This window comes from Mercenaria mercenaria, chromosome 7 (assembly GCF_021730395.1).
Source record: "Mercenaria mercenaria strain notata chromosome 7, MADL_Memer_1, whole genome shotgun sequence".
Taxonomy (NCBI): Eukaryota; Metazoa; Mollusca; class Bivalvia; order Venerida; family Veneridae; genus Mercenaria; species Mercenaria mercenaria.
In genome coordinates, this window is record NC_069367.1 from 20,667,128 (window position 1) to 20,692,214 (window position 25,087).

Sequence of the window (25,087 nt, forward strand, 5' to 3'; positions counted from 1 at the left end):
TATAGAAAAATAGTCTGTGCTGAATTGTCTGAAATATGAGTTTGTGACTTTTTTGCTATATTTTATGAAGTTGTGTTTTTTTCAAAGTTTATAAAAAATCCAGCTTCTCAAAATCCATTGGTAATATTTTTTATCATCATTATTTTGGCGGCCATCTTGATTTCAAAATGTCCGCCTTTAATTATGCTATTTTCCAATTTCTTACCAATTAATTTTCTTTAAAATGTACTGTATGCACTTTGTATGTTACATAAATGCTAGAGTGTATTAAACAAGTTTAAATGGAACATTTAATTCTATCTTGTGTTTTTAAAATGGATTTATTTGTGCTTAAAGTGAGATAAATCGCTTGTAAATTTATAAATTTAGTATTATTTGCAATATCTTCAAAATACAGATATGACATTAACAAAAGATATTCCTTTATACAGAATATGTCTATATCAACCATACTATATATCTTTGAAGTTAATCTTTACAGTTTAAAGCATATCGATAACATTATAAAGACAAAGTAAAGGGAGGTAAAAAGCAAAAATGTGCATTTGCTTCTTGGCACCCTGTATTATTGACATTATTCAATTATCTGTGAACCGATTGCATTTATTACATTAAATAAGTCCAGGTACTCTGTGTGTGTTATTATCAGTATTTATCTTTTTTCGTTTAATAAAAAGCGAGATAATTACAAAATGTGAGAGAGATATCCACATATTTTAGAATGAACATTCACATTGTACCTATTTTTCTCCATTTTGAAGCCCGTTTATAATATACAATGCTTTAGGCTAAAACTTTTAACTTAAATAAAATAACTAGGAATTACCAGGAAGTAATTTTAAGATACATGGTTGTTATCATTCTCAAATGTTCATTTTGTGGTGTTATTCTTTTATTAAATGGTAGCAATCTCAGAGCAATTCATGACTGAGTGGCTAAAAGGCATTCCTTTACCGTTGACTTTCAAATCACTTTGCCATCACCTATGTGAGGTTTAAATCTTTCAAGTGACGCAAAATTCTTTCAGGCACATTAGCAATACAACCGGTTTACCGAAGATTATTGGTTCTACCCAGGCATCTACAAATTCTTATAATAGCGGGCGCCTGGGCCTTCCTTTACAAATTGCCATATTCCTAAATTGTTTTGGTTGGACATAAACCCTTGAAGAAAACAAAACTTCATGGCCAAGTTCTTGAAGAAAATCGAATCAAAATATGTTGTACACATATGTTTAAAGTTTTACATCACATTGACACAGTACAGGATATATGGCAATTTTCTAACTGTAATTATTGACGAAGATTCATGTGCGCTTCTGAGCATTATTTCGGGCATAGGTGGGCACCTGTTAGAATCGCTGACCTACCACAAGCAGGCTGAATGACTCACATGATGACCAAAGCAGGACTCGAACCCTCAGAGACAATGGTCAAGTGATTTGATACCAACATCCTTCTCCACTTGGCTATGGAGATACTACTTTGTTAACTGTACTAGATGGCCAGTTAGATTGTCAAAAATAAAACATTTCTGTATAGAACTTTTACATTTCTGTGCAATGTAAAGTGTTATTCAATGAGTTTATTACGATTTTTTAAATTAAGGTTCTACATAAGTAGAAAGATATTTCTCTTGCTATTCTTGCATTAATGGTTTCAAATATTTAATACATATAGTCAATTATTTACATATAACTGTGTTTTCAATTGGTATGTCAATTACATACTTTTAAAATGTAGTAAAAGTTCAACATTTACTGGACCAAGATGAATGAAATATGATTATAAAATAGGATCAGTGGCGTTGGATTTGGGAGAATAAAGTGAAGTACCAGTGTAAAACTCGATAATGCTCAACCAGAGTCATTTTTAGCTAGAAATGACAATATTTATACATATCAGCATGTGTAGTAAAACTTTTCCTAATCTCAGGAATTTCACAAAATTCTAAAGACACCTTTCAGATGTAATTGTTTACCATTTCTTGATATCACAAGAGGTCAAGGAAGAAAAGGCACTTCAGATTTGATCTGCGGCATTTTCTTTTGTATATTCAACTCTAGTCTCATTCAGTTAGTCGACATTTCAAGAAATAGTTATATCACACTGGTAAATACAATGCAGAAAGAAAGCAAATTCGAAGATTAATTCCCCTACAAGCTTACTAAGGCCTAACAATGTTATTGCCATATCTACTGTTGGCAAGCCATTAAGCTGGCTTTGTTGAAGAAATGTTTACATGTATATAATTAAGTGGTCATAGCACATGCATTTTTTCTTCAAGAAATTGTTATAATAAGGCGTTGTTTAGGACTCATTCGTTGGGCGATTGTAATACTTAAGTTCTCTTTTCGCGACTGTTAATACTCAGTTGTCTGAAGATAATGGATAAAATGTGACTGTAATCATCAAATCACAAAAGAACACCTATTTATAATTCATAAAGATATCAGGGACTATAACAGCTCCAGTTAGAATGAAAGAGTTGTCAAATACAGTGAGTGTGTGAGGGAAATGGGTGGGGATGGAATTCGTAATATTTCATACAGATATGCTCATTTAGATCCAAATTTAGGTGCACACATGTTACACCAACAAGTTCATATGCTGAAATTCGGCTATTAACAATGCTTGTTTGTGTAAAGCTGCAGACAGTTTATTAAAGTCATATCTTATTATTATACGTAAAGAAATTCGAAACTGCTAATGCTATTCATGTTGCCTTCTACAACAGTATCCCAATTTATAACACTGTCATATTTTATTTGTAGCAGGCTTCCAGTATTAGATTTAGGAAAAGCTGTTCTCTTACATGTAAAAAGTGTTCTAGTTTAAGTGATAATGTTTAAATGAAAGGAAAATCAGATAACAACTCTAATTTCATCACCATATTTGTGTATAGGTATTCATTGCAGCAGGGACTTTTGCTACACCCTGTATTTTTCTATTCATAAATACCATGTCTTTAAATAATTGATACTATGTTTAAGTTGAATGTCTTAAGCATGTAATTGGATAAATATACTATTTCTTTTAAAGAATGACCACATTTTACCAGTTAAGAATTAGATGTATAAAATGACGATTTTCTACATATAATTGCATTTGAAAATTATGTTTTTCATGTATAAAAACTCAATACTTGATTAAAACTTTAAAGAAACCTTATAAATACAAGCCTTTACCATTAGACCATTACCATTAGAAAATATAAATTTCCATGTTTTAGTCAGAAAAACAGGTTTAGTTGAAGGCTAGACTTGGGCATACTTACTGAAATATAGCAGCCATTTTGAAATTCAAGATTGCTGCCACACTGATGGCCGAAAAATAATGTTACCAATGGAATTCTTTAATAGCATCACATAAGCTTTCATAAAAAACATAACTTTTCAAAATATAGGGAAAAAATCTACAGGGTTACAACTCGCCACAGACTAACATCCTCTATGTATTCATATTTGCCGAATATGTATCGATACTCGACAATACTACTGAAATTAATGTTTTCTAAGGTACTCAAAGGGAAGTAATGTACTGAAGCGTCTGGGTGTCAAATCATAACGTTCTATAACTCCTAATTAGGTGCAAAATTTGGTTTTAGTAACTACTAATTAGAGCTATCACTCCTCAGTACGTCTTTTAACCCCTGATTATGGACTTTATAACTCCTAATAAAGATTTTATACAAATGTAACTCCTTATTAGGACTTTTAGGTTCTAATAAATAGGACTTTGTAACTCCTAATTAGGACTTTATATGTCCTTAATAGGTTTAGTAACTCCTAATTAGGACTTTATATATCCTTATCAGGTATTCCTAACTCTTGAGAAGGTTTAATAACTCCTAATTAATAAGGGCTTTTCAAACTCCTAATTCCTGTTTTGGCAACAGGACGTTTCCGCAGATACAGGAATTTGCTAATATTAAAATAATTTCTACAAAAATATGCAATAACCTCTTCGACGAGCTTAAATGAGAAACACAGGGTTATTACCTTTTACACGATGAAAAAAATCATCTTACTCCAAGTTATCTATCAGACTTAATCCCGATAAACATACAAACTCGATATGCATTATGGAACATAAATAGGATTCCTTTGAAACATATGCACATGCATCGTTCCTTCCTTCTGTCATCCGCGATTGGAACGCGCTACCCGAGCATTTAAAAAACCAATTCAAGTGTAAACCTTATGTGTATTGTCACAGTGCATATTCGTAATTTCTTATTGAGAGCAGAATAGGACAAACCTTCCCGGCTCTCACCGTCAAAATCGTAGTTTCTTGGAATAAATAGCCCGCCTTGCATATATGGAGAGATTGAAACAACGACTATTATTTTCTACTAGCATGTCTTCTTTACCGCACATAGTCAAAAAATCTTTTCAAACTTACCGTGCCATACAACCTTTTAAACTGTTATTTATAGTTCCAAAATCTTAAGCCAATCTGAAAACAATGTCATGTTTTCACAACTTGTACGCTTATAATAATTTTTGGATTGTCGAATTGTGGACTCTGGTCTTAGGATGATTGTTGATTGCAACAAATTTTATTTATTTTCTTTAATCTTTCTCAGTTCGAAATCTCATGATATATTAGTATTATAAATATATGCCGCACACTCACATACTTCCATTTCTGATCAACGCCATTTAACTTTTCACAATCGAGGAAACTAATTTATACAGACTTGTTTTCAGACCATATATATATTTTCCTCATATGTAGTTCACTAGTAAATAAATAAATAAAAAAATACTGTTTAACCAAAATAATTTATGTAGCAGTTTTGAAATTATAAGCAAAAATATTTTAACCATATTTTGACTGCAATTTTTATTGCACTGCTTAATAGCAATAGCATTATCAAAATATTTCTTGAAATGTTAAAGTAATATGTTGCATTAAAAATGGCAAATAAATTTTGAAAAAGATACATATTCGGCGTCTTATGACCAAACATATACAATGACTTCCCATCAAAATAAATCTATGCCATGCATTCACAATAAAATTACTTATGCCAATTTACAGGCCTGCAGCAACTGATACTTGTTTGAAAACTTGAAATGTGCAAAAAACTTCATAACGATGTAAGTAATTGCTCACCTTTTACGAGACCGTTCATTGTCTTTATTACCCAATACGTCAGATCCGCCGACGGCACCTCTCTTTTCATTGATCTCCATATTCTCCGTGTTTGATGTTATACAAATTTCTTTTTAAACGAACCTTTGAACCTTTTGGGTTTGATTTATCTCATTCCATTGAATATATTTCGTTTAGATTTGTTTATGTCCAAGAATCTGAAGTTCTTTTATTGTCTACCGTTTATTGACATATCAGAAATGATTTTTTTCTATTTCCGTGATACTTTAATTGTTTGTGATCATGGTTACTGACAAATTAAGTTATATCCGGAATGTATGAGCCTTTTCCTTACTTTGCTTCCGCCTGGGTTATATTTTCCGTTCTGGTGCAACTATAGGTTAATCAAACACTGTATATTACGCTGTTTAGAAAGAGAACTATTCTTCACTTTGCATGTAAAATCTGACCCGGAAACCATTCTATTATTTTCTGAAAATTTTGAGTTTAAAGCATTTGTGAAATTTACCAGAAACATATAGATACAGATAATCTTACTACTTAGTCTCATTGCTCTTTTGGTAAAAACAATGAAAATTGTCAATGATACTTACATACATTCTTCAGTTGAATTAAGCACATTTATAACATTTAAAATTCAAACTACCATTTAAATGCTTTAAAATATCTGACTTGAAAAAGAGAACAATGATACTGGTTTTTATACTGATAATAAAAATTTTGATTCTTACGGTTGAAATTGTTTACAATAAATAAAATGTGCGAAAAACTTCATAACGATGTAAGTAATTGCTCACCTTTTACGAGGCTGTTCATTGTCTTTATTACTCAATACGTCAGATCCGCCGACGGCACCTCTCTTTTCATTGATCTCCATATTCTCCGTATTTGATGTAATCTCGCAAGGCATACACGTTTTTGACTACACAGAAAATGACGTCGGATGACCTTCAGCTTTTTCCGGAAGTAAAGAAAATGAAAGTACACAGCGAAAGTCACATTTGTATTGGTCAATAGCCATGGTTCAAGCGCCTAAATATATGCGCGTGGACTTCTTTTATTACTACATGTATTTATTTTTTGCTAATGAGGTATCAATTTTCAGCATTTTCTAACGAGTTGAAAATGCCCGGGCTTTATCACGACATGTCAGCTTTTCATCCATGAAAAAATATTTCACAAATTCCATAGTGATCCGTAACGGAGCAAGGGTATATAATGGAGATTTTTGGAACTTCGGCAAATCGTTCAAAAGATCCTTTTTGATGTTGTCTAAAAGTGTCAGTATAAGCCTCGGATGTAAAACATTTCCGTATTTGAGAGCTGCAGACCTAGACATATCAGAAATATTTTCAAAATGACGTGTAATAAATGTTGATTCTACGGAAGCATGAACTGACCATCAGACGCTTTCAGCTGTTGACTTTAATGCTTTATCAGCGATGTACAATACAGCAAATGCAGATGGGTGGTTCTTTTTTGTTGTATCACACAGCTGAACTTATGATATCGGCTTAATTTCAGGACAGACAATTCTATAGTGTCAGTGGCAATGACTTTAGTTACTACATTCAGCAAACTTTCACCTAGCAAATGTGGATCAACAGTATTATATTTTTGTAACATACTTAGAACTAATTCTTAAGCTTATTTGTCCACCGCTTGTCTGCTCTTTGATGTTTCCATGTGCACAAGTATTCTTCGTCATTGACTTTGTACATACACTTAGTCACCTCAGGTTGTATGACGAATACCATCTAGTCAAAGCTCTGTGTGTTCTCGTTATATCAATTATTCCTCCATCGTTCTTCAAAGTTGAATTCAATCATTCTTGGCTTTGATTATGATCAACATGAATTTTGTTTTTGACCGCTTACTCTTGCAAGCCTTCTTGAGGCAGCTTGTGTGCATCGGCCAGATAGACAGTTCCCAAACGTGCATAATTTGTATGATCTTATCTATGAAATAAAAACAGCATGCACCGAAGTGCGTAGTGCTATAGATCCCAACAAACCATCGCTTAAGCTCGCGTAAACAACAGAAGTACTGAAACCATTCCCAGGTATGTCCACCAAAACTGCGTATCGGGATATTGAGCATTCTTAACACAACTGTCAGAGTGGCCGCTAAAGTTGTCGTATTGCAATTCAGCGACGAAATTTCTATACTCTCAGAATACTTCATTTCCATTAATGTCCAATGTAATTTAATGTCTCTCTAATCAAAGTAATCCAGTAATTGTGCAAAAGCAAGAGAGCCTGTGTTGTTATCTTGTGAGCCTTAATTTCTTTTCATGAGGCATTCAATTTTTCATGCGAAGAAGCCATCCAACTGGCTTACGAACGGTCGGTGGTTCTACCCAGGTGATGAAATAACACAATGAGGGGCATCTGGGGTTTTCCTCCCGTCAGTTTTATCTGTGTTCATTATCATTATCTTCATTAAACCTGCACTTTATTGCATCAAGGGCATATTGTATAGCATATACATCTTAACTGTTTGTAAAGGGTTTATTTTATTACGTGAATATTTTTTAGGGCTGTAAATAGTGCTTTTACTTCTTTACTTGTCTAATTGAATCCTTAAAAATAAATCTCATATTAAGTATAACCATGTTTTTCCTCCTAAACGTTTACATCGGCAAAAATAACCCATCATATGGTATTCTTATTGTGTAAATACTACGATAAAGGGAAAATTAAAATACGTAACCAACTTCCTTATGGTTATATTGATTTTATACATGATTCGGGAAAATACTTGAAATAACGACTGATTCAATTTTTCTATCGGAATATTTTCCGTAATATCATTTCTTTGTAAATTTTAGAAATGGTACGCCCTGGTAATCATGCAATCAACAAAGAATTTCTATGCCGTTTTTGTCGAAATGTTCTCAAAAGTACCGCAATAGTAACACAATCATGTTTGGAAAAAAAAAACTATTTAGTTGAAAAATTGTCTTGAGAAAAACCGTTTCCGAAAAGATCTTATTTAGACAACGTTTGAGGCTAACTACAAGAGTGTCATGATAAGATAAGAAAAAACATTTCTGCAGGCTATCTTTTCGACGGTTTTCATTGAGCCATATAAGGAAGATTCATTACAGTTACAAAACAAAATGGCTTTTAACAAGCACGGACCGTTCTTGTTAAGTTATTTTAAAATCAGATTAACGGCTATGTTTTCTTTTCTACAACTGGAATATGATGAAAACTCCTCGAATAACATTCCCGTAACATTATAACAAAAACAGGATCAACAGTTAAAGTCAAGAAGTTGTTGTCAACTAGAGATTTTAAAGTTCCAACTTATATACATTTAGGTAAACTGGCGAACATATTTTGACTGAGCAATCTTGGTAAAGGGTCATCAAAAATATGATCAGTGTTATCATTTCAAAATTTGGTTCACTGTTTCCGACGAGCAAATTTTTGTATTGCCGACTATATTGTATATATATTTAATACGTCCCCTAGTGGTTGCGCTTTTTGTCGAATCGAAAAAGGATTTAAAAAATCCATTGGAGAGGACCATCCAAGGAACAATGGAAACTATTTCAAAATTGGCCTGATAAGATTAAGGGGTTGTTGTTTCCTTTTATATCCATGGCGGACATCATTTTAGGCAAATTAGAATAATTTAAAATTCTTAGTAAAAGGTCATCCAGGGTTCAATCATATAGCCTTGGCCCAAGTGGAAGTCTGTGATACACCGGCATTGAATGCTCTCTGTGATCCCTATGGATTAGAAAAAGGTGAGTGAAGACACAATTATTCTACTATCCATTTTCTGCAGCTACTGCGGTGACTTTTGAAGCGAACATATAAAGTTGTATTACTATATATCATAACTCAATGAAATAATATAATATTATTATGATAATCAAATTAAGTAATGTTATGATATATATTGAAGTAACATTATCGTATAAACAAGGATTTGCCTTAAAACCATATTTGGTAACTATACTAGGAAAGAACGTTGACGTAAAGGTGCACTTGATTCATTATATACTTTAAGTGAATCTACTCGTGTATTTCATTCAACATTAAGTGTCAGTTTCTGTTTCATTCAGTTTTTTTTTTGTTCAGTTAAACAACCAAGGCGAAACATGGAAAAGATCGGAGGGAAATAAAATGTTATTATTGTTGGACATTTATATCACTCGACATTCTAATACTGAAACGTTTTTGTTTTTTTTTCTCATTTTCTAATTTGTGTTTATATTTTTGCTTTTTTTTTCTTTCTCGCTGCAAATTCAATATTCAATATCCAGTCAATAATTCTGACAACGAGATATAATTCAATATGCTATGTGTATTCTATGTTAAAAAGAAACCCCAAACTGTCTTCATTGACGCAGAGGCCTTGTGACCGTGTCGATAAGGTCTCTGGCGAATGATAATTACAGTATCATTTCATTTACACTGTATTACGCTACTCATGACGTTACAATTACGTCCACCATGTGGGAAAATTAGACCTCTCGCGAAAATCACCACAGAAGCCAGGTAAATCGGCTGTCGAGACTGTTCGGTAGTTTTCCGTCTACTCCGTTATTTTAGGCCGATGTCAAATTTAACGTTACACAAGTGGTAAACGTGCAATACAATTCCCGCTGGGAATAGGCTTAAATTTGGTTGCGCGACGTCCGGCGATAATGTGTTGCGCGTGTAAAAAAGACGAAATTCAGGCAGGTGAAGTGATATATTTGCTCAGTATCACACAATTACGAATGTTGTCGCAAAAAGCAAAATGCTATTCGGCATAAATATGATAAAACATCATACGTGCGAAATATCTAGTTTGAAATTCATGATTCGACCCTATTATCACAAAAACTAAAAAAAAAAAAAACAATAGTTTGAAATCTACAAAATTGCCAGTTTGTTATCTCATGTGCCTTATTTAAGGACATCTGACGTTTCTAATGATAAATCAATTGTATTACAGTAGCGAATATCACATTTATTGCTCCAAATCTTGCTTATGGGAACGTAATTGACAAAAATCATCGGGAATAATGTTGCGCCTCGCGTATACATAATATTGTCAAACTTTCCTTCACGTATGTGACTGCAAAACCAGTTTGAGCATATACGTAGGCACTTATAAATGTATCTTTTCTGGATATCATTGTCTAAACTATTTCGAGAAGACTAGGACCATGGTTTGAACACAGCAATCCCCATGGCTTTGGTTTTGAGTTGTGACACAGTTATGTCCCTTTTAAGTTAGAACTTTCTTTAGTCAACGTTTGTTTACATCTCTATTATTATCAAAGCTTTTGACTTGAACCTTAAAATAATTATTTACTATCAAGCTCTATGCCTGGAGAAATAATCCGTATAACTCTGGTTCCAATTTTGATAGGGTTTATGCCCTTTTTAAATATAATTGTTTAGTTTAAGTTTCATAAAAGACTTGCAACTTGAAATGGTTATCTGTTGTCAGTCTACATCAAGGGGGTGGGGGGGGGGGATAGATTTGATTTTGGATTTTGACAGGGTTGTGCATGTCCCCCTTTTAACATAGAATGTTTTGGTTAAAGTTTTTTGAAGTGTTTCTTTTGCGGACAAAGCTCTTATTCACTGAGAAAGGTTGAGCTTGCTGTCTTACGAACAGTTCTTGATAAAATATATTTGTAGTAAAACATATATTTTAAAACAGATAGGTTTTTAATAGCTGTATAATTAACACTGACATTATGGTCTTATATGTACAAATGTAGATATTTAGGACAGTCTGTAAACAATTGTTCCATCTCCTTTTCATTGTTAAAAAGACTGTTTTAAACTTTGGTACTGCTTTAGTACTAATAAGCCTAATTCCTAGATTTTAGATAGTAAATATAGAATTTTATTGGTAATACCGGTAATAGTAAATATGAGTATGTTTTAAAATTATGTCTGGCTTTTTATAGTAGAAGTCAATTTTATCTCAGTTTCTTATAATTCATATATGAATGACATTGCACTAATTATTATTATACTAATGTTTCTATGACCTATGTTGCATATTGATGTACTGTACAGCGAAGAAACTATAATAAATAAATGTATAAATAAATAAATAAATAAATAAATAGTCCCAAATTATGTAACAGATTTATTTCACTTCGGCGACGTGAAATGTCATAAACGTTCTTTAACGACGACATTTCACTCAGGCTGAAGAACAAATTAATACCATTGGTGTAATAATTATGAGTGCAGATGCGCATTTAATAGAAAATATCTAATATATGTAATATGAATTATTACAAAAATTTGCACATTTGTCAGTTATATATATAGTTGACTAAATTTCAAAAAAGTAAGAAGAAAAAATTAAATTTAGATGAACTTAAAAGGCTTTATATTTCTGGTTATTTGGAATCATTGTGTTCATTTACTCTGTATAATAGAGTTCCGCTTCAGCTTGTGCTAGGGGGCGTGTGAGAAATCATGCATATTTCATTGCCTGTCGTGATTCGAATCTGCTATTATTTTTCTTTGCTGTATGCTAGCATCAAGAGGATCTTCTTATAGATTTTCTTAACTATCACTGTGACAACAGCAGTACTTTAAATAAATTAAGTACCTTATAGCGGGTGTGAAACGTCTCCCCGTACCCAGACTCAGTGTTGTTATTTTTTATTCACCATCAGGAGCATGATCTGTGACGGTTCCAGGACCAATACTGTCTTGTATCGCGTAGTGCCAATCTGGGCCTCTACGGACATGGATGGTAATTGTAAACTCCTACTTTCTAGTTACATATCTCTTCCACCCAGTATTGTCACATTTTCTAACAGGCGACGCTTTGCTCTGTCTTGTATTTGCCTCATGTCTGCCTGTTTCCAGTTGCTCTGTCTTGTATTTGCCTCAGGTCTGCCTGTTTCCAGTTGCTCTGTCTTGTATTTGCCTCAGGTCTGCCTGTTTCCAGTTGCTCTGTCTTGTATTTGCCTCAGGTCTGCCTGTTTCCAGTTGCTGTGTCTTGTATTTGCCTCAGGTCTGCCTGTTTCCAGTTGCTCTGTCTTGTATTTGCCTCATGTCTGCCTGTTTCGAGTAAAATTGTAAACATTTTATATCGCAGTAAAGCTATTTTGACTCCTATTAAAACATATGGTAAAACGTAAGTAACTGTATAAGTGCAGTTGTGCGCACTTTATGCGTACATTTATATAAAAAAAAATAATTCGAGTTAATAATAGTTTATTAAAATATAAGTTTGTCCGCACAATATTTCTTTCCCATTTACAACCTACACTTAAGTAACAACGACAAGGTTAAATTTCTTTAAATAAGTTTCAATGCCATGTATATGTCTAAATTGTATTCATTAGATATTTGTCATTTAGTAGGACAACTATAAATACTTACAATGAATTGAAAATATAGATAACAGAGGAATAAACTTGCCTTCGCTAGAAAGATTATAATCTGAACCAATTGTCAGAATGTCCATCACCAGTCAAAGCGGATCCAATATCTGTGTCTAAAATTGAATGATACGACCTTAAGTTGAACACACACAGGGATTACTTACGTTCTACATAGGTCGCTGCCATAGGCTTGGAGTTTTCACGACCAGTCAGTAATGTTAATCTGTTAGCATATCGTTAAGGTATAAGTAACACCAGGGCCAAGTTCAGTGTACAATTATTATAGTGGCAGCTTTTTAACATTTTTAAATGAAATTCAGTAACTAGGAAATGCTTGGGCCTACAGTCCTCTGATTGGCGGAGATTGATCATAACCTGAAGATGACTTATTGGTTTTGATGTCATTAGGTCATGGTCACAGTGACTATGACCCCCTAATAGTTCACAGTAACCTGCAACAGGGAAACTGTTTTCCTTCTATAGTACAATCTATTAACTAGAGACATAGATAACAATTGTTATCTTGTTATCTATGTCTCTGATAGAACTTTAAAAGGAGCAACACTGGACCTCTCCTAGGTTTCTTTTTTAAAAGAAGCCTACTTGTTAATATATTTTCCAGACTTCCGCATTGACCAAAGTGAATAAACACTTACGTGTATGATTTGGTGAAAAGTTTACGTTGTAAATGTAGCACGCATCGGTTACAAGCCACTAAATCGGGTGTTGTTTTTTAGTACGCTAAAACTATGAATTTAAAACTCAAAACTATAAGACTCAGTTTAAAAGTAAAATGGCTGCCCGTTTCCGAACTTCCAGCTGCGAATCTATATTATTTCTTTGCACTGTCTAATAAGCCAATCAAATTCCTTAAAATGCGGGCTTTATATCTATATCACTTTTCGGCCCGGGGCCGTTGACTTATAAAGATATTGGCACTGTAATAGAGGAGGCCTTTGTATTATTGGACGAGGCAAATGCTGTGTTTAAGGGCTAATAATTAATACTTATTTAATCATTAAATGTATAGACCGAATGTCTTTAAGATAAATGTAATATTCTGCTCTTCATAAAAAATACTTCACTGTAAGGGATGTTGCCCTTCATAATAAAATACTATAATGTAAGGCAGATTGCCCTTCATAATAAAAATACTATAACGTAAGGGATATTGCCCTTCATAATAAAATACTATTTTGTAAGGGAGGTTGCTCTTCATAATAAAAACGACTATAATGTAAGGGAGGTTGTTCTTCATAATAAAAAAAGACTATAATGTAAGGGAGGTTGTTCTTCATCATAAACGCACTATTATGTAAGGGAGGTTGCCCTTCATAATAAAAATACTATAATGTAAGGGAGGTTGCTCTTCATAATAAAAAAGACTATAATGTAAGGGAGGTTGCTCTTCATCATAAAACACTGTTATGTAAGGGAGGTTTCTCTTCATCATAAACACACTATTATGTAAGGGATATTGACCTTCACTATAAAAATACTATAATGTAAGGGAGGTTGCTTTTCATAATAAAAATATTATAATGTAAGGCAGCTCGTCCTTCATAATAAAAATAATAAAATACTGTAATACTGTAAGGGATGTTGCCCTTCATAATAAAAGACTATAATGTAAGAAAGGCTGCCCTTCATTATAAAAAAGACTACAATGTAAGGGAGGTTACCCTTCATAATAAAAATATTATAATGTAAGGCAGCTCGTCCTTCATAATAAAAATAATAAAATACTGTAATACTGTAAGGGATGTTGCCCTTCATAATAAAAGACAATAATGTAAGAAAGGCTGCCCTTCATAATAAAAAAGACTATAATGTAAGGGAGGTTGCTCTTCATAATAAACACACTATAATGTAAGGGAGGTTGCTCTTCATAATAAACACACTGCAATGTAAGGGAGGTTGCCCTACATAATAAACACACTATAATGTAAGAAAGGCTGCCCTTCATAATAAAAGACTATAATATAAGGGAGGTTGCTTTTCATAATAAACGCACTGTAATGTAAGGGAGGTTGCTCTTCATAATAAACACACTATAATGTAAGAAAGGCTGCCCTTCATAATAAAAGACTATAATATAAGGGAGGTTGCTCTTTATGATAAAAAAGACTATAATGTAAGGGAGGTTGCTCTTCATAATAAACACACTATAATGTAAGGGAGGTTGCTGTTCATAATAAACACACTGCAATGTAAGGGAGGTTGCTCTTCATAATAAAAAAGACTATAATGTAAGGGAGGTTGCTCTTTATGATAAAAAAGACTATAATGTAAGGGAGGTTGCTCTTCATAATAAACACACTATAATGTAAGGGAGGTTGCTCTTCATAATAAACATACTGCAATGTAAGGGAGGTTGCCCTTCATAATAAACACACTATAATGTAAGAAAGGCTGCCCTTCATAATAAAAGACTATAATATAAGGGAGGTTGCTTTTCATAATAAACGCACTGTAATGTAAGGGAGGTTGCTCTTCATAATAAACACACTATAATGTAAGAAAGGCTGCCCTTCATAATAAAAGACTATAATGTAACGGAGGTTGCTCTTTATGATAAAAAAGACTATAATGTAAGGGAGGCTGCTTTTCATAATAAACACACTATAATGTAAGGGAGGTTGCTCTTCATAATAAACACACTATAATGTAAGGGAGGTTGTCCTACATAACAAACACACTATAATGTAAGAGAGGTTCCTCTTTATAATAAACCCACTGTAATGTAAAGGAGGTTGCTCTTCATAATAAACACACTGTAATGTAAGGGAGGTTGCTCTTCATAATAAAAAAGACTATAATGTAAGGGAGGTTGTTCTTCATAATAAACACACTGCAATGTAAGGGAGGTTGCCCTTTATGATAAACGCACTTTTATGTAAGGGAGGTTGCTCTTTAAAAAACTTACACACTGTAATATAAGGGAGATTGCTTTTCCTAATAAATACACTTTAATGTAAGGGAGGTTGCCCTACATAATAAAAAGAGTATAATATAAGGGAGGTTGCTCTTCATAATAAACACACTATAATGTAAAGGAGGTTCCTCTTCATAATAAACCCTCTGTAATGTAAGGGAGGTTGCTTTTCATAATAAACACACTATAATGTAAGGGAGGTTGCTCTTCATAATAAACACACTATAATGTTTGGGTGGTTGCTTTTCATAATAAATACACTGTAATGTAAGGGAGGTTGCTTTTCATAATAAAAACACTGTAATGTAAGGAAGGTTGCCCTACATAATAAACACACTGTAATGTAAGGGAGGTTGCTCTTCATAATAAACACACTATAATGTAAGGGAGGTTGCTCTTCATAATAAACACACTATAATGTTAGGGTGGTTGCCCTACATAATAAACACACTTTAATGTAAGGGAGGTTGCTTTTCCTAATAAATACACTATAATGTAAGGGAGGTTGCCCTACATAATTAAAAGACTATTTTGTAAGAAAGGTTGCTCTTCATAATAAACACACTGTAATGTAAGGGAGGTTGCCCTTTATGATAAACACACTTTAATGTAAGGGAGGTTGCCCTATATAATAAAAAGATTGAAATGTAAGGGAGGTTGCTCTTCATGATAAACACACTTTAATGTACGGGAGGTTGCCCTTTTTGATAAACACACTTTAATGTAAGGGAGATTGCCCTACATAATAAAAAGACTATAATGTAAGGGAGATTGCTCTTCATAATAAACACACTGTAATGTAAGGGAGGTTGCCCTTTATGATAAACACACTTTAATGTAAGAGAGGTTGCTTTTCCTAATAAATACACTATAATGTAAGGGCGGTTGCCCTTTATGATAAATACACTATAATGTAAGGGCGGTTGCCCTTTATGATAAACACACTTTTATGTAAGGGAGGTTGCCCTTTATGATAAACACACTTTAATGTAAGGGAGATAGCCCTAAATAATAGAAAGATTGTAATGTAAGGGAGGTTGCTCTTTATGATAAACACACTTTAATATAAGGGAGGTTGATCTTTTTGATAAACACACTTTAATGTAAGGCAGATTCCCCTACATAATAAAAAGACTATAATGTAAGGGAGATTGCTCTTCATAATCAACACACTGTAATGTAAGGGAGGTTGCCCTTTATGATAAACACACTTTAATGTAAGAGAGGTTGCCCTTTATGATAAACACACTTTAATGTAAGGGAGGTTGCCCTTTATGATCAACACACTTTAATGTAAGGGAGGTTGCTTTTCCTAATAAATACACTTTAATGTAAGGGAGGTTGCCCACATAATAAAAACACTTTAATGTAAGGGAGGTTGCCCTTTATGATAAACACACTTTAATGTAAGGGAGGTTGCCTTTATGATAAACACACTTTAATGTAAGGGAGGTTGCCCTTTATGATAAACACACTTTAATGTAAGGGAGGTTGCTTTTCCTAATAAATACACTTTAATGTAAGGGAGGTTGCCCACATAATAAAAACACTGTAATGTAAGGGAGGTTGCCCTTCATAATAAACGCACTTTAATGTAAGGGAGATTGCCTTTCCTAATAAATACACTATAATGTAAGGGCGGTTGCCCTTTATGATAAGTATACTATAATGTAAGGGCGGTTGCACTTCATGATATATACACTATAATGTAAGGGCTATTGCCCTTTATGATAAACACACTTTAATGTAAGGGAGGTTGCCCTTCATAATAAACCCACTGTAATGTAAGGGAGGTTGCTCTTCATAATAAACCCACTGTAATGTAAGGGAGGATGCTCTTCATAACAAAAACCCACTGTTATGTAAGGGAGGTTGCCCGACATAATAAACACACTATAATGTAAGGGAGGTTCCTCTTCATAATAAACCCACTGTTATGTAAGGGAGGTTGCTCTTCATAATAAACACACTATAATGTTAGGGAGATTGCTGTTCATAATAAACCCTCTGTAATGTAAGGAAGGTTGCCCTTCATAATAAAAAAGACTATAATGTAAGGGAGGTTGCTGTTCATAATAAACACACTGCAATGTAAGGGAGGTTGATGTTCATAATAAACACACTGTAATATAAGGGAGGTTGCCCTACATAATAAACACACTATATGGTAAAGGAGGTTCCTCTTCATAATAAACCCGATGTGATGTAAGGGAGGTTGCCCTTCATAATAAACACACTATAATGTAAGGGAGGTTGCTCTTCATAATAAACACACTATGATGTAAAGGAGGTTCCTCTTCATAATGTAAGGGAGGTTGTTCTTCATAATAAACACACTATAATGTAAGGGAGGTTGCTCTTCATAATAAACACACTATAATGTAAGGGAGGTTGCTCTTCATAATAAACACACTGTAATGTAAGGGAGGTTGCCCTTTATGATAAACACACTTTAATGTAAGGGAGGTTGCCCTACATAATTAAAAGACTATAATGTAAGGGAGGTTGCTCTTCATAATAAACACACTATAATGTAAGGGAAGTTGCCCTTTATGATAAACACAGTTTAATGTAAGGGAGGTTTCCCTACATAATGAAAAGATTGTAATGTAAGGGAGGTTGCCCTACATAATAAAAAGACTATAATGTAAGGGAGGTTGCTCTCAACGATAAACACACTTTAATGTAAGGGAGGTTGCATTTCCTAATAAATACACTTTATCGTAAGGGCGGTTGCCCTTTTTGATAAATAGACTATAATGTAAGAGCGTTTGCCCTGTATGATAAACACACTTTAATGTAAGGGAGGTTGCCCTTTATGATAAACACATTTTTATGTAAGGGAGGTTGCTCTTCAAAATTAACACACTGTAATATAAGGGAGGTTGCTTTTCCTAATAAATACACTTTAATGTAAGGGAGGTTGCCCTACATAATAAAAAGACTATAATGTAAGGGAGGTTGCTCTTCATAATGAACGCACTTTAATGTAAGGGAGGTTGCTCTTCATGATAAACACACTTTAATGTAAGGGAGGTTGCCCTTTATGATAAACACACTTTTATGTAAGGGAGGTTGCTCTTCAAAATTAACACACTGTAATATAAGGGAGGTTGCTTTTCCTAATAAATACACTTTAATGTAAGGGAGGTTGCCCTACATAATAAAAAGACTATAATATAAGGGAGGTTGCTCTTCATAATAAACACACTTTAATGTAAGGGAGGTTGCTTTCCCTAAAAAATACACTATAATGTAAGGGCGGTTGCCCTTTATGATAAATACACTATAATGTAAGGGTGGTTGCCCTTTATGATCAACACACTTTAATGTAAGGGAGGTTGCCCTTTATGATAAACACACTTTTATGTAAGGGAGGTTGCTCTTCAAAACAAACACACTGTAATATAAGGGAGGATGCTTTTCCTAATAAATACACTTTAATGTAACGGAGGTTGCCCACATAATAAAAAGACTATAATGTAAGGGAGGTTGCTCTTCAGAATAAACGCACTTTAAAGTAAGGGAGGTTGCTTTTCCTAATAAATACACTATAATGTAAGGGAGGTTGCCCTACATAATAAAAAGACTATAATGTAAGGGAGGTTGCCCTACATAATAAACACACTGTAATGTAAGGGAGGTTGCTTTTCCTAATAAATACACTATAATGTAAGGGAGGTTGCTTTTCCTAATAAATACACTATAATGTAAGGGAGGTTGCCCTACATAATAAAAAGACTATAATGCAAGGGAGGTTACCCTACATAATAAACACACTGTTATGTAAGGGAGGTTGCTTTTCCTAATAAATACACTATAATGTAAGGGAGGTTGCCCCACATAATAAAAAGACTATAATGGAAGGGAGGTTGCTCTTCATAATAAACGCACTTTAATGTAAGGGAGGTTGCTTTTCCTAATAAATACACTATAATTTAAGGGAGGTTGCCCTACATAATAAATACACTTGTCACGTTAAGTAACCTGTATATTTAATGACCCGCCATTCTTGGCGTCACGTTTAAGTAACGCGCTCTTTTGTTGTTTTGTTATGACGTCCTGTACGTCACTTGTTGTTCTTCCGGTCTATGAAGTAAACAGTCAACGTAAAACGGACAACACTTTTGTCTTCATTTAATGTCTCCACGACATTTTGGTGCCGTGACGCAAAAAAAAGTGAGCAATGGCAACTAAACTACGATATATCCAGAAGGGTCATAAAGGCGCAGTTACACGACTTCTATCCAAATTCGAGGCAATTCAACAGGAAGCAGTCGATTACGAAGATTTGCAGACGATCGAAAATGTATTGAGACAGAAACAGCAGACGATCATCGAGATCCATGAAAAAATCCTTGATTCAATCTCAGAAGATGACGGTGAACAGATCGAGACGGAAATTCTAGAGCATGATGAGTATATCTACACATTACAGACCAAGATACAGAAAATATCAAGTTTTAAAAAGGTAACTTTGTCTAACTTAAATATAAATTTCCCCAACCTTTAATGCGCCCGTTTCCGGCGAATCGTCCCAGACGAACCATGTGCACGAACTTCACGAGAATGTGTCTCACACTAACCCTGCCCCTACCCTCTCACACAGTTCCATATACCACAGACTACCTAAGCTAGATTTGCCAAAATTCGACGGAAACATTCTTGACTGGCAGTCATTCTGGGACTCATACGAGTCGGCTATTCACACGAACCCTTCACTCAGTGGTGTACAAAAATTCAACTACCTGAAGTCGTCTCTGAGGGGAGAAGCTGGACAAACAATTGCAGGTTTTGCGTTAACTAATGCTAACTATGACAAGGCAGTGTCGTTATTACACGAAAGGTATGGACAGAAAGACCGAATCATACAGACCTACATGAAAGCTTTACTTGAGGTTCCCGCTCCCCTGAACACCGTTACCAGTCTGAGAAAGTTCTACGATACTACAGAAACATACATACGGGGACTTGATTCACTTAACCAGTGTGAGAGCACATATGGATCTCTTCTCTCTCCCATCATCCTTCAGAAATTACCACCGGAAGTCAGAACAAACATTACACGTGCGCACGGAACATTATCTTGGTGTTTGAATGAATTAATGAAGTGTCTCATAAATGAAATTAATATCATAGACGCCGGAAATGCATTGAATACCCCGCAAGAAGTGTTTGCGACAGCATCCTTTCTGACCAAATCTGATATCCGCAGACCGGAGAAAAAGTATAAAGAAAAATCTAGTGCGAAATATACAAAAGTACAGACATGTGTGTATTGTAAGGGAGAACACTCTAGTACAGACTGTTTAAAAGTTAATGATCGCGAACATAGACTATATATTGTAAAGGAAAAGCAGCTGTGTTTTAACTGCCCAGGAAGTCACAAAGTTAATGTGTGTAAATCCAAATTCAAATGCAAGATATGTTCACGTAGACATCATACAAGTTTGTGTGTAGGAGAATCAACGGCCAAACCAACAGATAAGTCTACTGAAGCTCACAACGCGGAGAAAACCAACACATCAGTTCTCCATTCAGCGCACACATTTTCTTCTGCACCCGTTTTATTGAAGACAGCAGTTTCCATAGTAACTTCATCTTGGCAGTTCCAACCACCGCAAACATCCTGTTTGATGAAGGTTCCCAGAGTTCCTTTGTTACTGAAGCCCTAGCACAGAAAATTCAGCTGCAGCCAACCGGAAGTGAAACGTTATGTCTATCAGGGTTCGGAGGACAGAGAAAGACGCATGCGACATCTAAATACAGCTACAGTCTATCTACAAACCCCAAAGCACAAAATTCCGATAAAAGTCCTTATAGTGCCTGAAATTTCCGTGCCTCTGAAAACTTATCAGAAACATGTAAGTGACTTTACATACCTGAAGGGGATCACACTTGCTCATCCTATATCAGAAGATGAAGATTTTGAGATCGAGATGCTAATTGGCGCTGATCATTACTGGTCCGTGGTACAAGATAAAATCATCAGAGGAAATGGACCCACAGCCATTCAGTCGAGATAGGATATCTTCTGTCAGGACCGTTATATACAGAAAACCATCCCTCCCATCTTCCTGTGTCCATGATGAACATAATGACTTTGCACGTGCAGGAGGAATTGAATTTAGAGAAGTTTTGGGAAGTAGAATCTATGGGAGTGGAACAGAAGACTAAATACCAAGGATGCGACGAATATACCAGACAATACCAAGACACATGCATTACATACGATAACGGACAGTACGTCGCAAGATTACCCTGGAAAGATGATCATCCATTCTTACCCAGTAATGAACTGATAAGCCGGCGCAGAATAGTGAGTGAAGTCAACAGACTGAAAAGAACCGGAACTGCTGCAGAAGTATAGTGAGATTATTAATGAACAGGAGCAGAGAGATTTGTAGAGAAGATAGTAGATGACCCATCTAGACCAAGTACGACAGTACATTACATTCCCACCACCCTGTGAAAAAAGAGTCAGCAACCACACCCATACGGATTGTATACGACTGCAGTTGTAAGTCAACCCAACATTTCCGAAGTTTGAATGATTGCCTGATGAATACCCCACCACAGCTAAACGACTTGACGTCAATATTACTACGCTTCCGATACCATAAATTTGCAGTTTCCACCGATATTGAGAAGGCGTTTTTGAACATCAGTTTGCATCCAGACGACCGTTACGTCACAAGATTTTTTTGGCTATCAGATCCAAGGCAAATCCAGACAGTCCACTTCAGGCATATCGGTTCAAGTCGGTGCTATTTGGAGCAACATGCTCGCCATTCATTATTAACGCTACCATTATGAAGCACCTTGAATTACATCAATGTGACGAAACAGAACGTATCAAACAAGGGTTATACGTTAGATAACATAATTACAAGCTTACCAGACGACACTACACTGTCAAAATTTTACACTAATAGCAGACGACTTTTTCAGCAAGCTGCCTTTAATTTGAGGTCTTGGAGTACAAATTAACCAAGTGCTGCGTGCTAGAATCGAATCTGACGGAGTCAGTGACAAGGACAAATTCACAAAAGTGTTGGGCATGCGCTGGGATTCTACAACTGACGAAATGTTGTTTCCACAAAGATCAAAAATGCCTATGAATGACTGCCTTCTGACAAAACGGAAAATTTTGAAAGAATCGTCCTCTATATATGACCCGCTCGGATTACTAAGCCCAATTACCGTGAAAGGCAAGATACTTAGGCAGTTGCTATGGAAACGAAATTTTGAGTGGGACGAAGTGCTGCCAGATGACATCATCAGAGAGTGGTGCAAGATAAGAGGGGACATAGCGAAAGCAACCGAAACGAAGTTTTGCAGACGATACTTTCCCAATGCCTCTTCCACAGATGTTGCACTTCATTACTTTAGCGACGCAAGTACAAAAGCATACGGCGCATGTGCATATCTTGTTTCCGGTAACCAGAGCACACTCATTATGGCAAAGAATAGAGTAACCCCGGTAAAGCAGCTTACAATACCGAAACTTGAACTATGTGCAGCACTTATAGGATCTAGACTTTCTCAGCATATTACATCGACCATTGACTGTACAAAAGTATATCTATGGAGCGACAGCCAGATTGTGTTGAAATGGATATCTTCCTCAAAATCACAACCAGTGTTTATATCCAATCGTGTCAGAGAAATACGGGAGTTAACAGATGGTTTTCAGTGGCAGTATTGCCCAACAGATTCAAACCCTGCAGACTTTCTGTCGAGAGGAGTTACTTACGATAATTTTCGCGACAACAGATTGTGGATGAATCTATCTGGTTGAAAGATGATACGTCATTTCCACAGGGTGATTGCAAACTCATTGTATATGATAGTTGTGAAAATGAAAGTGAAAGCAGTAACAGTGAAACAGCAGTACTAACATCCACACAGAGTAAACTACCCAATCCAAGTGTTCTAGAGATTATAGACATTCAGAGATTTAGCTCGTATCGGAAACTGTTACGTGTTACAGCATACGTTATCCGGTTTGTTAACAACTGCCGAAATGTGAAGAAGTCACGCGGACCTCTAGAATCGCACGAGATCAACACAGCAGCCAGACAGTTAATAAAGCACGTACAGGATATTCATTTCCACGATGTGAAACAGTACCTTTCCCAGAAAGAAAAACGGTGTACCACCATACCAAATCTAGTGAGACAGCTCGATCTCTTTCTGGATGAAGACAATTTGATTCGTTGTGGCGGTAGAATTTCCAATGCTCCACTATTAGACAGCACGAAATTCCCGTACCTACTTCCATCAAGAAATAACTTTACAGATCTGATTGTAATGGACGCACACATTACACAGTTACATTCCGGCACAGAGAGCACGGTCACCTTCATTCGTCAAAAGTTTTGGATTCCAAGCATTCGTCAACATGTTCGGAAAATTATTCGCTCGTGTGTCACGTGCCGCAAAGTTACAAGTAGCCCATACCGGGTACCAGATCCCCCACCGTTACCTAGCGACAGAGTGAAACATGCACCACCTTTTACAGTCACAGGAATAGACTTCACCGGAGCGTTAACTGTGAAGGCATCAGACGGAAATCTACAAAAGGCTTACATTTGTCTGTTCACGTGTGCCAATACACGGGCTATTCATTTAGAAATTGTACCAAACATGACAGTAGACTCTTTTATTTTGGCTCTACGACGTTTCTTTAGCAGAAGACCAATACCAAAAATCATTATGTCGGACAATGCCCTGACGTACATCTCCACTGCCAAACTACTGAAGACAGAGATCCTTGGGACATACGGTATTACATGGAAGTTTATCCCACAACATGCCCCATGGTACGGAGGCTGGTGGGAGAGGCTCATTGGCGTTACTAAGACATCCATTAAGAAAGTACTCGGGAAATCACTGGTGAGTTTGGAAGTTCTGCAAACTATTGTTACAGAAGTAGAATGTATCGTCAATGACCGCACACTCACGCACATTTCTACAGACCCCACTGATGAGGAACCTCTTACCCCTTCCCATCTGCTGTATGGGCGCAGAATTACCTCCCCTGTTTTACCCAGACGATCAAGAAGCCACAGCAGACGACATTTTCCCACAATTCTGCAGACAAACTTTACAGGTTTAAGTCTGCAAACGATTGAACACTTTTGGTCGAGATGGAAGCATGAATATCTCACATCTTTGCGACAGTTTCATAAGATGTCTGGCAATCATGGCGATACTGTTACGGTTGGAGACGTAGTGCAAATACATGACAATAACCTTCGGAGAAATCGCTGGTCCCTTGGCGTCATAGAGGACGTTGTCACTGGTAGAGATGGTCTTATCCGAGCAGCCCATATCAGATCCAGACGAGGTGTTACCATGCGACCCATTGCCAAGCTGTATCCACTCGAGTTGAAATAACTTTATACACGTGATTCGTTTCACGTGCCATGACATGTGATTATATGGACACTTAAATTACTCAGCGATGTACATATACTACTTATTCAATGACATTTCCAGTGATTGCAGTGAAATAATGTTAGTAACTTCATTTATTCAAACGGATGTAATTATCTATAGCAAAACTGTGATTTATTACAAAATTGACTACTAAATTTAATCGTACTAGACTTTCAAATTTTATATGATACACTATTATTATTGAGACTGCTTTAAAGT

At 35.4% G+C, this 25,087-nt stretch overlaps 2 protein-coding genes across 4 annotated transcripts in view; one reads left to right on the plus strand and one right to left on the minus strand.

Moving 5' to 3' along the window:
• LOC123554780 (uncharacterized) overlaps positions 1 to 6,047 on the minus strand; it is a 37,497-nt gene extending 31,450 nt beyond the window's left edge. Inside the window, exons 1-2 of one of the 3 annotated variants that reach the window (XM_045345124.2) lie at positions 5,918 to 6,044; positions 5,121 to 5,591 (exon numbers count right to left, since the gene is read on the minus strand). In XM_045345124.2, coding sequence (XP_045201059.1) covers positions 5,121 to 5,200 — 80 coding nt within the window. In that variant the 5' untranslated portion in view covers positions 5,201 to 5,591; positions 5,918 to 6,044. Of the gene's footprint in view, positions 1 to 5,120; positions 5,592 to 5,917 lie in introns of all 3 variants that reach the window. The other 2 variants (XM_045345125.2, XM_045345126.2) reach the window with 2 other exon arrangements.
• A 16,437-nt stretch (positions 6,048 to 22,484) lies between these two features.
• LOC123546131 (uncharacterized) lies at positions 22,485 to 24,826 on the plus strand. The gene is made up of 2 exons (XM_053547061.1): positions 22,485 to 23,003; positions 23,201 to 24,826. Exons 1-2 carry the CDS (start codon positions 22,485 to 22,487, stop codon positions 24,824 to 24,826), a joined length of 2,145 nt encoding a protein of 714 aa, XP_053403036.1.
• The last annotated feature ends 261 nt before the right edge of the window (positions 24,827 to 25,087 follow it).

Coding starts and splice junctions, on each gene's coding strand:
- LOC123546131 (XM_053547061.1), top strand. CDS start 22,485: ATGCGCTGGGATTCTACAACTGACGAAATGTTGTTTCCACAAAGATCA. Junction 23,004..23,200: donor CGACCATTGACTGTACAAAA/GTATATCTATGG, acceptor TCGCGACAACAG/ATTGTGGATGAATCTATCTG.